The 14,121-nt window shown below is 37.1% G+C and overlaps 1 protein-coding gene across 50 annotated transcripts in view; it reads right to left on the minus strand.

The window, feature by feature from the left end:
• Positions 1-14,121, minus strand: part of RIMS2 (regulating synaptic membrane exocytosis 2) — a 503,677-nt gene that overhangs the window by 281,261 nt on the left and 208,295 nt on the right. For all 50 annotated transcript variants that reach the window (XM_087748045.1, XM_087748037.1, XM_087747735.1 and 47 more), the window contains one exon: positions 168-1,093. In XM_087748045.1, coding sequence (XP_087604171.1) covers positions 168-1,093 — 926 coding nt within the window. The remainder of the gene's footprint in view (positions 1-167; positions 1,094-14,121) is intronic.

Genomic DNA, 14,121 nt, shown 5'->3' on the forward strand with positions numbered 1-14,121 from the left:
AAACACAAAATCAGAAAAAAAAATCCCATCACAACAAACTTGAGTCACCTGTGAAGGGCTGTAGATATGTGGTTGCAATCAATTCTAATAGGTAAAATAAACATACAATGGAATGGAAACTAAACCACATCTACATATTGAAACAGTCAAAAAATTAGAAATCTTACCTTTTTCACTAACACTTTCACTTTCAATCTCTACATCATCACAACTCGTATACTCTGGAGTGGAGGCCAGCTCTTCTTCTGAGCTACTTAATGAAACCTGGCGCATTTTACCTCCCTTTTTTGTTTTATGGGGCTTTGGTGGTGGAGGTCTGACAGATTCAGACTGGTCTGAGCTGAGTGAATCATTCCGTAACATGGTCTCCATCTTTTCACGTTTTGTTTTCCGTACAGCAGAATTGGGATCCAAATGGTGTTGTTTCCTTAATGAATCAGAGCGCCTCATGTCTGGTCTTTCCAGAGGAATTGGACTCCTCCTAGGTGTAGGAGGGCTATGATTTGTGGTCCTCTGACGATTGGGACTTGGTCCCTGAGCCTCTCGAGTTCTTTCCATAGAGTATGAACGTTGATTTTCCATGGCAGCCCTGCGCTCCGACACCGATCTTTGTCTTGACGGTCGTTCCATCCTCAGCATAGACATCCGAGAATCTTCTAACTCAGTATTTGCCAATGAGACATCACTGTGTCTCCGTTCATGACGTGCTCGGGACACTTCAGCATGGATACGCATTTGTTCCTCATACGGTTGTGGCTTGACTGGATAACGAGCCAAATTAGGATCACTTCGGTATCGTGCCTGGTATTCCTCTTCCCTCCGCTGCCTTTCATATTCTTCCCTGTTTTGTGCATCTTCCTCTTCTACCGGATACTCCTTGGAACGTCTGCGGCTCCTTCTGTTGGAATCTCTATAATCACCCAGTTCAGGTTCTTCATATAACTGAGGCCCACGCTGTGACCTCCTGTCTGAATAATCTGATGGTGACCTGGGCATCGCACTGTCTGATGTAGCATACTGTGAATATTCGTCTCTCTCGTCCCTTTGATCGTATCTTCTGTTCTGTTCTCTTGATATTGATGGGCTTCTTTTCCTGAATAATCATGACAAGAAAGAAGAAAGAGAATTCTGTCAATATTTTTTGTACCACAAATATACAGTTAATGTTAGTTAAATGATAGAATGATCAGCTAATGGAAAAAAAATCCATTCATTGCATTTTTTTGTGAATGTGCTCACACATTTTCTGTACTAAATTAAAGAAAGCATGTTATGCTACAAATCTGCTTATGGTGCACAGTTTAAATGAAAAACAGCCTTAAAGGAAAAATGCTAATGCAACACTATAAAATATAGAATACAAATACTTATGCTACTTTGTAGTCATAACTGCTTCACACGTAACAAAATTTTATAATCCTTTGTAATCATTTTACAGCGATATAACTTCACCATATACTTCTATTTCATAGGGTTTTATAATCACCATAGAAATTAAGGCTAGATGGATCATTCAGTTAGTTTGATCTTTTAGCAGCCGTTATTGCTTAAAAACATACATTTCAGTTCCCACAAAGCTATAATGTGTGCCAAGGGCAGAAAACAGGACAGACAAAGATCCAATGGCAGCACTTGTCTAAATCAGATGAACTCAGAAGACCTGAACTCAGAAAACAAAACAGTTTTTTGTGTTGCATAAGAAAGGAAAGAGCTTCAAAGTCCTGCTTGTCTGACTTGACAGAAAAAATCCTTCCCATCCCTATAGGGATGGCAATAGTATTAGTCCAAGCATTTGAGCAAGACGCATCAGCCAGATACCAGAATGGAGTTCCTGTACCACATTAAGTATTGACTCTTTGTCATAGCTGGTATCTAGCCATAGACAACTTCCAAGGCTTCAGAGGAAGGTGAAAAAACAATTATCAACAGATATTCTTTCCTAACATTGACAAATGATTGACTGAAGCATGTGATATTATTATATGCAATATTTTAATAGAGGAGGTGTCTGGAATTTTTTTGATACATTGTTTGCTACTTGATTAGAAGGTATCAGTTAAACAGGGAGTAGTGATTCATAGGGAAAAAACAAACAGGAGCTTCAGATCCTGCCTTTATCAATCCTAACAGGGTAACAAGCATTTAAAATGCTACTTCCAGACATGTCCAGATTCATACTTAGTTTTTCACCCAGGATGGATCTGATGGAGTAACCTGCAGGAAACCGGAGCAAAGATCCCAGATGTGGATAAAAGAAACTGAGAGGTGGGCCTTCCCTGGGGTAAGATAGATCAGCTCAAGCTTTAAGTAATTAAAATATGTATGGGAACCTATTTTTGTATTATCAGCCCTTTCCTCTTATATTTAGTTCTATCTTTATAATTAAGATCCCTCTGAAAATGTTTTATAGCCTCACAAATGGCCACTGATCCTGAAGGGTCGCCTTGCAGGCAGCAACTAGGAGATCCTGCCTAGTGTCGGGAAGGACAGGAAAAAGAAGAGCAAAGACACAGCCCTGTTGTTGCCACAGTTGTCCTAGAAGGGATAAGGAAAGGAAAGGCTTCAACTTAGTGAAGGGGAGAAGGAAAAACAAGCTCTCCTTGGTGCCCAGGAAAGTAGAAAGGGCTTTGCCTAGCTAGTAGGAGAGAAAATGCTCTTCTCACAGCCAGAAAGGAAATGCAGTCTCTGCTCAGCAAGGGAAAACCACAACTGTCTGAGCAGAGCGTGCACAGGGGGGTGACTGGCAAATTGGCATCCTGTCTTAGGTACCATACAGGGTCATTAAACTGTGCTTGAAAGATTTGGACCCAGTCTTGCCTTGTAAATATTAAAGTACTTTAGCCTTACAATGGCATCTACAAATGAGGAAACTAATTCAATCTTGCAAAAATGCAACTCTTCCTGTGAAGTATGACAAGTAATATAAGCATCATTTGGATGCCTATTTGCTTATGGTGAAGCTAAGATGTCCTATCTGTCTTATTAAAGTGTCATGTTAGTACCAGCACAAATCATAACCTCTGTAAGTATAACAAAAACTCTATGGATTCTGCTACTGGGAACTCAAGTTGAATCATTCTAATGTGACATGAACAGAGTTTCATAAGTCTAAAACCAGAATGGCCAACAGGAAGAGACAATTAGGACAACAGAACTACCAGAACCCAGACAGTTAGCAAAGACATAGAAGTTTCCATTAAGACAACAGAGATTAGATGTGGAAACTTACTTTAAGGAAGATAAATGTTTTTCATTTAAATACTTCAGCTGATGAAAAATATGCCACATCCCAGAATAAGTTGTTCCAATAGCAAATTACCTACATCGCTGAAAATTTCTGCCATGCCTATAATAAAAATGTGCCTAATTTCCCCTCCCCAATTCTGTCCCCCATAAAGGCAATCTTTTATCTCTATGCAAATCCAATTGGAATAAATGGCACTCAACAGATATGGCATTCATCCATGTGGATCACATTGCAAGATTGAGACAAATATGTGTACACGAGATGTACACATACTCTACTATGAATATTCACACTGTGTATACTCAGTCTATATTACATATGGATCAAGTTGTATTCATAGCCACAGATTTTTGCATAGATTTGATCCTCCAAGACATCAAAACACTCTAGTGAGTATGGTTTATAGGATCAACTCCATCGTGAACTGTGTAACACACAAAACCATACAGAATCTTGTTTGACAAATCTCACATGTGCCTTGGAGCAAATTGAGTGTACACGTTCTTCAGGATCAAACATCTGTATACATGTATCTATAGTAATATAAACAACAGAATACTAAGAATTGTTTTAGCTACATATAGGAAATTATACATATATGTATATGTACACATACACACACACACGTATGTGTGTATATATATGACTCCATGTCACAGTGTCCTCATATGGATGCAAAGAATAGGGGACAAATCTCTTCTGGAAACATTTCTGCTACAAAGTTATGGGGGGAGAGTCTGAGGGGATAACAAAGATGGAATTTCTGTATCAGTAAAAACACTTACTGTAGACTTCTTGCTGAGGCAAATTTACTTCTGTCAGGAAAACACATGATCTGAGGAACTGGCACAAGATTTACTAAAAAATCCACCCTTTTTTCTAGCATGAATTATGTTAATAAGAGGAGGTTGTACCAATTTAGCATTATATTTTTATACCTCTTACACAAACATTTTCTAACCTTGTCTGTTACATTTACCACAAGCAGTCATTGCCTTTTGTTGCTAAGACATGAATATAGGAACACCATCTATGGCTGACAGTAATGTAAAGATCATCCGGGTCCTCAATCTATTCCAACTTTTCATGAAGGAAAAAGCTTTACACAGGTGCCCTGCATGTGGCAACTACTAGGTCACATGCAAAAATAAGGACCTTCCTGAAAATGCAACCTTTTTTTTCAGAGAAAGCAGCCTGATAGATAAAAGTAACTAATTTAATTCCTGGCCTATGTCGATTGGCACTATCAAACTCCCTTTCTAATTAATTTCGTGCCTGCTGAAGGGATCTAACTTGACTACCAGGATCAAATGCCAGAAGTTGTAATCCTGTCCATCAGAAATAAATTAACCGTACCTGTACACCTGATCGGCCAGAAACCTTGCTGGCAGGAGAGGGCTCATCCTGCCCAGCAGTCACCACACCACTTAGTATTCAAGCCCGTCATTCTCTTTACTGGTCATCACAACACAATTATCCCCCCTTTACCATTAGTCACTTATTTTCATTTTTAAAATACCTGCTACAAACACAGTTGTATAATGCATGCTATACATTTTAAACCCGTGTTATTAAATCATGGTAGTAGGAACAGTAGTCGTGAAAACTTATGGCCAGTCACTACTATTAAAAATCTGCTGTTATTTTTAGTTCACAAGGTAATTCTCACTCACCTTCATGAGCCTTTGTCTAATCCATTTCTCACCATTAACTACCTTAAAGGTACCTTAATAAAAGCCTTTCCTTCTGTACCTCCAGCTAGATGCACCATGGAAAATGACTACTCCTGCCTTTCCAGGACTTTCCTGGAACATTAAAAGTTAAGAGAACTTTAAATGTGTGTCAACAGCTGTGATACGCACCCTCCAGCTGCCAGCTCAAGTAAGTCCTATATATCTCTTGTCAGAAGGATTACCACCTTTTCTGAAAAGGTTACCACACCACTGAAAAATCCTCCAGGCCATTGTGATTACTGCTTCTTTGAAACAATAATAAAATAAAATCTCTATTATGGTTAGAAAATTCTAGAACCTGCACAAACCCCTTTGTCAGGCACATTCTATAAATATTTTTTTTTTCAGATATAGAAACTGAAACTTATTTTCTACTGTTTATCACCATATATTTATTTTTATTGTAATTTATCAGTACATGACATTTAGTCTTTTAATACACATCTCTTAACCTTACACTGATGGAAACCTTATTTGCAGTGCACTACAGATATCACTAGTACTATGAAAAAGCAAATAGCTTGACTGTAACCTGACCTCCTGCTCATAAAGTTAAATCATCCAGTCCCCCCCCCAACTACAGTAGGAAGTAAGTACTTAAAATATGGCATAGAAGAATATAAGACAGTTATTCTGCTTTGGTGGCTCTGATTTCAGTAATGGTACTAGATAGCTTGAAAGTCTTTGACATTCATTTGTATTCTTCCTTGAAGAGAAAACACTCTTCTGCTTTGATTTAGATTTTCAAAAAAATAAGCCAAGCGTACTGAGGAAAAGGAAATTTTAAAAGGTTTCATCACATTTCAGAAGCCACGGGTACTCAAAAACACTGTAATATGTAAAGTATTTATATCACAGTCAAAACTAGATCTCAGATCTTCCTGGCTACTATCTTGTTCTCAGACCAGTAGAAGACACATTTGAACTGGAGAAAACTTTCAAGAAAATAACATTCTAAAGATATCTTCAAACATATGGGTACCCGAATTCATCTACATTTACTTGGAAATTTTTATGAATAAGAGGTTTGGGGTCAATTAAAAAATAGTAAGGACTCGGTGGGCCTGAGCCATCATCAGCTACTTGAAAATTGAATATTGGTCACCTACTTGTAAGACCTAATTATAATTTACTAGACAATAATATTTTGTTCTCTGCTTGCTATGAATTAGCAAGGAATAAAATTGGCCGGAAAATTAAAACTGAAAATATTTCTTCTGCACATATTGTAATTTTGCTTAACTGTTTTCAAAATGTGATCCTTTCAGTACATGAAAGAATAATTCAGAGTAGGTAAAAATTCACATTTCTCACTGGAACTCTGCCAAAAAAGCCATGCAAGAGACAGGGCTTCTTGTTAGAGACATCGTCAATTACACTGAGCACAGCTTTGTCTCTCCTTTACTATATGGCTCCTGTCAGGAAAACAGCCTTTGTTGGTTCCTGAGTGACCATATAGGAATAATTTTACCATTCTAAACTTTTATATTTCTATGTGTTGTATTCAACAGACAGTCAGGCACCTGTTTTAAAACAACAGTGACAGGAGCAGATAAAACACCACTGTGACACCTTGCAAAAAAGTTCCTAGGCTGCAAGAAGCTGAACTGAACACACTCCGGACCCTGCAACCAAAACTCCCATGAGTGCAATGAACCCAGAAAACTTGCCGTGCAAAATTAAGATCTGGCTGCCTTTCTCAGGGAGGGTCCTACTCTCTCACTGTTAGGGACTCTTCTGAGAGCATTTCCAGAGACTTCCTTTGCCATACTGAAGAATCTGCAAAATGTTTACCTATTTTTGGAAGTGTTTTTAAGAGACTAGCTGGTATTGATTGAACTTCTTTTCTCATTCCCTGCTTATAACTTTTGCTTTTGCTGAGTCACATTGAAAATGAGAAATCATTTTGCACACTCTCCAAAGCAGCTATGGCTCCAGCTTATTGAAAAAAAAAAAAACTTTTTCTGACTTCTAAGCAGTTCCAGTTTCTACCAAGATCTCTTTTTGCAGTTCTTATATGTTGTCTAGTTTTATACTAGATTAATCTGATTTGTCTGTCCCCTTTCCTTGGTTTCTCACTCCCCCCAAAAAAGAAAGAGCATAAGCAACCAATGCACAATTTGCAAGCTAATTATTTAAACAGCCTACTCTGATGAAAAGAAAGCTATTTATTACATTTCTTGACCAATATAGTTTTAAACAGGCTGCCCTGAAGTATATCTAACAGTCAGATACCTAAGCAATCACTAAGTAAAGTTCATCTGAGACGTTATTTCATTTCTGATTTCAGTCATGCCTTTCAAATTTTATTTTATAGCAACCATATTTTGAACGATTAAAATACCTTCCACCTAAATATCTCCAAACAATAATGAATTAAGTTTACAATGATGATTATAAAATTTACTGAAGCATGAGGATGATCCTGCAGATGTTGATCTCTATTAGATTTTATCTGAAAATATAAATTCACTGACTGCAGGCTGGTATCAACGAAATGAAAGGAAATCTGTCGTAACAAAACATTAACATAATTAAATTCACCACTGATAACAACTTTGCTTTGAACTTGACATGATTGTACAGACAGATAGAACAATACAGTTACTTCAGAATCACATATTTTCTATACAAGCAATTCAGCAAAAGTTCAGCATTGCAGCTTTCAAGGGCTAATTACAATTTGTGTGGGAAAAAGAGTTATAACATGGAAAAACCAAGGAACTGCTAAACAAAACTAGTGATTTTAAGTATCCCTTGTTAATCTACAAATATGTAGGTGATAAGTTCATTTCATGTTTTTTTTTATTACATCAAGAACATCACAGACAGGAAAATGGGACTACAAGTAGAAATGGCTTTGTCCTCCTTTATTTTGACTGAGTTTTCAGTAGCCTTTATATCATATAATTTGATTTTAGAGAACTGTAAAGAGACAAATAAAATAACTATATTTTAATCTTATTGTTCATTGAGCTACACTGATGAATTCTCACCTTTTACAAATAAGTTAAACATCCTGAGGTTTTTCTTTATTTCTACTTTTGAACATTTTCAAAATGAATATTTTGTGAGTTATTTCCACTTAATATATAAACAAGAAATATCTCACCTACTTTTTCAGTAAAATCTCTTCTTAAAAAAGCTCATCATAAAAACAATGCTGAATGGATTAAAATGCTTTCGAGAATAATTGGTGAGAACGTGCATTCTCGTTATCTGTCTCAGTACTGACAGCATAGAAATCATTTGCAGAAGGGTGGAATCAATTAACAGCTGCCATACAGCGGGACTGAAATGAGTTTAAAACCCAGGGTGTTAAAAGAATAGTAGGTCACAGAAACATTAAAACAGAAGAATGAGTTAATACAATACTGAACTGTTACTAGAAAGGACTTCAAATAATATAAAATACAAGAAAATTCCAAAATTACACATATACTATTTTTATGAAAAGAAATACACCTTTTCAAGAAATACTTCTGTCACAGAAAATATAATACAATTTAAAATACTAATTTAAAGAAATGCACAAGACTGTTATAGATACTATTCTCATATATCTGAAGCACAATAAAAAGTTTCTCAGTATTTCCATTGAGCTTTTTTTCTAAAAGTAAAAAAAATCTTCCTAATCATCCCCAAAAAGAGCAAAAAATGCTGAGTGTTACACATTGTTTTCACATAACACATTCAGCATCTTTCTTCCCTGCATTACCTTTTGATCAGCCACTGCACATCTGGGAAGTAGGAAGCCTCGGGTTCATGAGAATACATCAATTTCTGTTCTGGCTAGGTCTTTCATTTAATCCTTTAGGTTCAGTGAAATCATATGAACAGTCTCTTAATTTTGAGACACAATTTTTTAGATATATTTTACAACCCTTTGCCTTCCCCCAAAATGCAATTACAAAATATAAGGCATCTAGTAAAAAAAAAAAGTCTAATATATGAAACAACAGCAATTCAAGTCAGAGAGCTGACCCAATGGGAAGCTATTGAGAGCATGAGAGGAGTGTTACAGTTTAATGCTGTTACCATGTGCTGTATATAGCTGGAGGTCAAGTAAGAATTTACCCTGTAAGGAGGATTATGGTACTTAGCTGATTAGTGCCTTGCTACAGTACTATTGCCTACAAATGTACATGCTGGTCAAGGCATTTAATTTAAACTATTTTTAAAATTGTGCAGTTCCATTATTTCATGTTTTGTGTTACTCGGTCCAGCATCTTCTTTGTGTTCTAGGTCTCAAATGAAATTAAGTAATATCTATTATTTTCAGTTTGTAACAACTCAAATTTTGACATAATTTTCAACCGTTAGGCTAAAATAGCTGTAGCATCTACTTCAGTTTGATGTGCTGAACATACTGCAGAACCGAAAAGACTTTTTTTTACATACCATTTAAAAAAAAACAGTGGAAATAAATGGACTAATTATTTCTAGCAACAGTCATCAGAACTCACTTTCAAAGTATGTTGAGAATGTGAAAAGAATAGAAAGCAACTGTGTAGACAGTCTCATTTGCATTAAATAATTATAAACATATTTTTCCACAATTTCACAAGCAAGGTATCTTCTATCTAAGCAAACTAGCTTATGAATAAATTGTTTAATATAAAGCACCATACGCCAGCCAAATTTGACTGTAACAAATTTAAGCCATGATAAAGTGGCATGACAGCAGCAACCTAGATTTTCTCCACCTCAATAACAGTGAGTTCATGCTCCTAGAAAAGGCATTCTGACACCAAAGTTTTTTCCTCAGCCATCACAGAGTGTATCATAATACACTTCATCTATACATCATTGCATCTAATTTTGAGTCTAATCTTTTTAAAGTGTTTCGGTTTCTTAGCACAGGGATCATTCAGCAGGTGCTTTTCCCAGCAGTTGAAAGTATCCTGGTTTTTCAAAGGAAACCTTTAAGTCTGCCGAAGAGGAAAATTTTCTTTCAAAGAAACACTTCATTATTACTAGGGTATTATCACCACTAAATAAAAAAAGATAGCTACTTCAATAATGATCAAACAGTAAGAAAATATCAGCAACATGGATAGTCATATGAGAATTGCTTTGCCTAATAACATCTCTGCAGGCTGTTTTGGATTGTTGAACTCCTAAAACTGTAACTTTACTAATGAATGTGAGTCAGTGTATCTTTTCTTTTTTTCTCTCTTTATTGTATCTGCAATTACAATATATATGTGATATCATACAATGAACTTCAGTTTTAAAATATCTCTGTGGTTCATATTTCAGTCTGGAAGAGATTAAATAGGTCATACTGAGCTGTTTTGATGCCTCCACAAAAGAACAAGCAGAAAAAAACCACTGTGAAAATGTCCAGTTTCTTCAGTAATTTGAGGTAAAGGCCCATTATTAAACCCAGTGAATCAAATCAGTGGTGGCTCATCAACGAATGGTGGGCTGTGTGCAGCAGCTTCTCCAAGACAAAGCTGGCAGTCTAAACATGTTCATCCTAGGGAACATCAGCTGGACCACTATGAAATGAGACAGGTGCATTCAATAACTCTTGGAAATTACCATGGTACCTAAAATTTTAAATTTCCAATTAAATTGTCATTCTCAACATGTTGGTGAGATGGGATTAAATGTGTGTATTTTTAAAGCAGCACCTAACTCTATCCAACATAGGAGCAGACCACAAGTTTACAGAAAAATAATTTGCATTTCTGTAAAAAGCTATTGCACCTGTATTATATAGTGGTAGGACATGCCTTTACAATGTTTTTCAAGGTAAAAGAACTTGCTCCACAGTAGTTTAAGTACTGGGCTCTCAATCCACACTCCTTATGTGAGCCCAAATGTGCACCCCAATGTGCAGGATTGAATGGTTACGGCTTCCTAGACTGACCTCCTTCAGTTTAGACCCCAGGGCTCAGACAGGAGGAAGGGAGATGTCCACCATGCCTGCCCTCCCTCGGTTTTCAGAGACGCCATGTGAAGAACTTCCCACCACACTACTGTGTAGTAACAATATCATGTGTGTAACAACAACCTGGTTTCTTGAAATATCAGCAGGGAGCAGGGTCATCCGCAGATATCCAGTTCAGATCCCTGAACTAGGTATTTCTACCAGAGCTACTTTGATTTTTCTGCAGTGCTGACACCAGCTCTGGATGTTCCCCCCTCTTAGTTTCTGATTGTCTCTTAGAGCTGTCTGCGCCAGAGCAAGTCTTCCATAAAAGAGGCTCAACATGCAGCTTTCCAAAGAAGAAAATTTACTCCCGGATCTTCATAAAAATCCATATGGGAGATCATTAGCTGCTCTAGGAAGTGTGTGGAAATGAACACTTGGAAGTGAAAAGGATAACCCTGGCACCCTAGCAGCGTTTATATGGAAAGGTGGCATCCAGTCAAGATGACAACAGTATAAAACATACAGAGGAAAATACAGACCTCTCCTAGGAGGAAGAAAACCACTGTTGAATAGTCCTTACAGAACTACTAGAAACACAATAGCCATGAAGAAAAATTACTGAAATATATAACTGTCTCTTCCAAGAAAGTTCCGTGCGTATCAAAGGCACTTTAAAATGAAACAACTAAAATAAATCTAGTCTTGTAATGTAAATAAGCCCTTAGATGTATTCTGCATTCCACTGCAATGAAGATAGACTTAATTACTCTAGTCTTACTTAAAAAAGAAAATAAGATGCCAGCTTTTTATATTCCACAGGAGAAATGAATGCTCATTTTGTAACTCCATGTGTATATAAACATCCCAACTAATTAATGCTTTACAGTTACTGTCGCCAACGAAACCTGCATTACAAAAGAAACCAGTTTTCAGTAGCATTCTCCAAAGTCAAGATACAAATGATGAAATTCTAACTAAAGTTCAGGGCTACATATTAGAAGATTTCGGACCTAACACTGGTCACTTCTTCCATCAACAACAGCATTTCTAGAAAAGGTATGAGAACTAACCAAGTTAGGCCAACCAAAACCAACTAGACTCAATTGGCAAATAGCTGAGAAACACTGAGAGGGAGTTGTTCAACTTGTACAGGTTCTCAGCACCTTCAATAACAAAAGTTTAGTTTAAAAATTATAGAGTACTCTCAATAACTCCGTTTTAAGTAGAATGTGAGCAATCAGCTAAGAGAACACAATAAAGGAACAGGAAAAAAGTCATTAAGGAAAGTGATGGTGTAAAACATTCTGTGAAGACACTCATGAAAGCTTTTAGAGATTAGTGATGACTTCATCACTCTCAGTACTGTTATTGTCAGATTGATGGGATCTGTAGTATTTTTTACATTAACCTTTACTTTCATTGTTGAGCTAAGCAACAAGAAAGGTTAAATGGATGCTCACTGAAGCAATTTTCAAGCATGAGAGCAACTGGATGTTAGGCCGGGGAGCCATGCTAATTTTGCAAGAGACTATAAAAGACATTCAGGATGCTTAAGTTGACAGAGCAGAAAGTGAAGATCAAGTTTCTGTAATTTTACAGGAGAAAAACAAACAAAATGGATAGTTGGACAGATGCAACTTTTACAATTGCCAAAAAAAATTTCATGGTATATAGCAATTTTGAAATGCATATCCAGGTGAACTAACACAAAACAGTTACAAGATTAATAGATTCATATATAATAATGAGAGAAGGATAACCACAATCACATAGTTTGATGTCCTTCCTCCACAGGATGTCTTTTCCTAGAAATTAGATTAATGCCAGATATAACTGAAACTTTGCTGAGAAGGAAAAAAAAATCAAATTAATTTCCTTGTATTTGGCATTACTGTGGCACCAAGTTCATTTATCCCAATCATTAGGGTGATATCTGCCAAAGCAAGGGATTAGATTATTGGGGTTTCTATGGATGATATGCTATTAATTGCACAACCTAAAGACCGTTTACCTTTCCACTATCTATCTGGCCATCTTCCTATAGCTGTAAGTCATAGAATCATAGAAACATAGAAGGATTTGGGTTGGAAGGGACCTTAAGGTCATCTAGTTCCAACACCCCTGCCACAGGCAGGGATACCTTCCACTAGACCAGGCTGCTCAAAGCCCCATCCAACCTGGCCTTGAACACTTCCAGGGAGGGGGCATCCACAACTTCTCTGGGCAACCTGGCCCAATGTCTCACCACCCTCACAGTAAAGCATTTCTTCCTAATACCTAATCTAAATCTACCCTCTTTCGGTTTAAAACCATTACACTTCATCTTATCCCTACACTCTCTGATAAGAGTCCCCCCCCCCTTCTTTCCTGTAGGCCCCCTTTAAGTACTGGAAGGCTGCACTAAGGGCTCCCCGGAGCCTTCTCTTCTCCAGGCTAAACAACCCTAACTCTTTCAGCCTGTCCTCACAGGGGAGGTGCTCCAGCCCACTGATCATCTTTCTGCCCCTCCTCTGGACCTGCTTGAGCCGGTCCATGTCTTCCTTATGCTGGGGCCCCAGAGCTGAACACAGTACTCCAGGTGGGGTGTCACCAAAGTGGAGTAGAGGGGCAGAATCACCTCCCTCGACCTGCTGGCCAGGCTTCTTTTGAGCCCAGGATACAGTTTTCTGGGCTTTCTGGGCTGTGAGTGCACATTGCTGGCTCACATTCAGTTTCTCATCCACCAATACCCCCAAGACCTTTTCCTGTAACAAGGCAAGGAGAACCAATGGTAGTCAGTTGGAACTTTGAGTTTGATTCATAAATCCATAGAAAATTATTGCCAGAGATATAAACACTTAAAATACAGAAAAAACCTTGAGAGAATTACCATCAGCAATACATCATAGAAAAAATGGGTTTCTAAAAGTTAGTTTTGTGAAAAGTGGACAGAAAGGTATTACTGTGCTAGAGATTATAGACATTTCTTCTTCAGCCCCTTTTTGCTTTTATAGTCTATTTTAGAAATACCTTCAATAATATATTAGAGACTATCTCTGAAAGGAGAATTCAGGTGTAGTTACTGATCAATAGCGTAAAGGCTAAAACCTGGTATTAATGATATAGAAGCATTTTCTAGCTAGCATTTGGGTATATGAAGAAAAATTCCAGTTTAGCAAAAACATGAAAAGAAAAGGTATTAGATCCATTTAATGGAAAGTAGAAACTTTACCTATGACTTCAAAAGGATATTGCATGTTATAAAAATACAATAGTAA

The sequence above is a fragment of the Nipponia nippon genome, unplaced genomic scaffold (assembly GCF_047370975.1).
Source record: "Nipponia nippon isolate SJK-2023a ecotype South Korea unplaced genomic scaffold, ASM4737097v1 scaffold_1, whole genome shotgun sequence".
In the NCBI taxonomy this organism is placed as follows: domain Eukaryota; kingdom Metazoa; phylum Chordata; class Aves; order Pelecaniformes; family Threskiornithidae; genus Nipponia; species Nipponia nippon.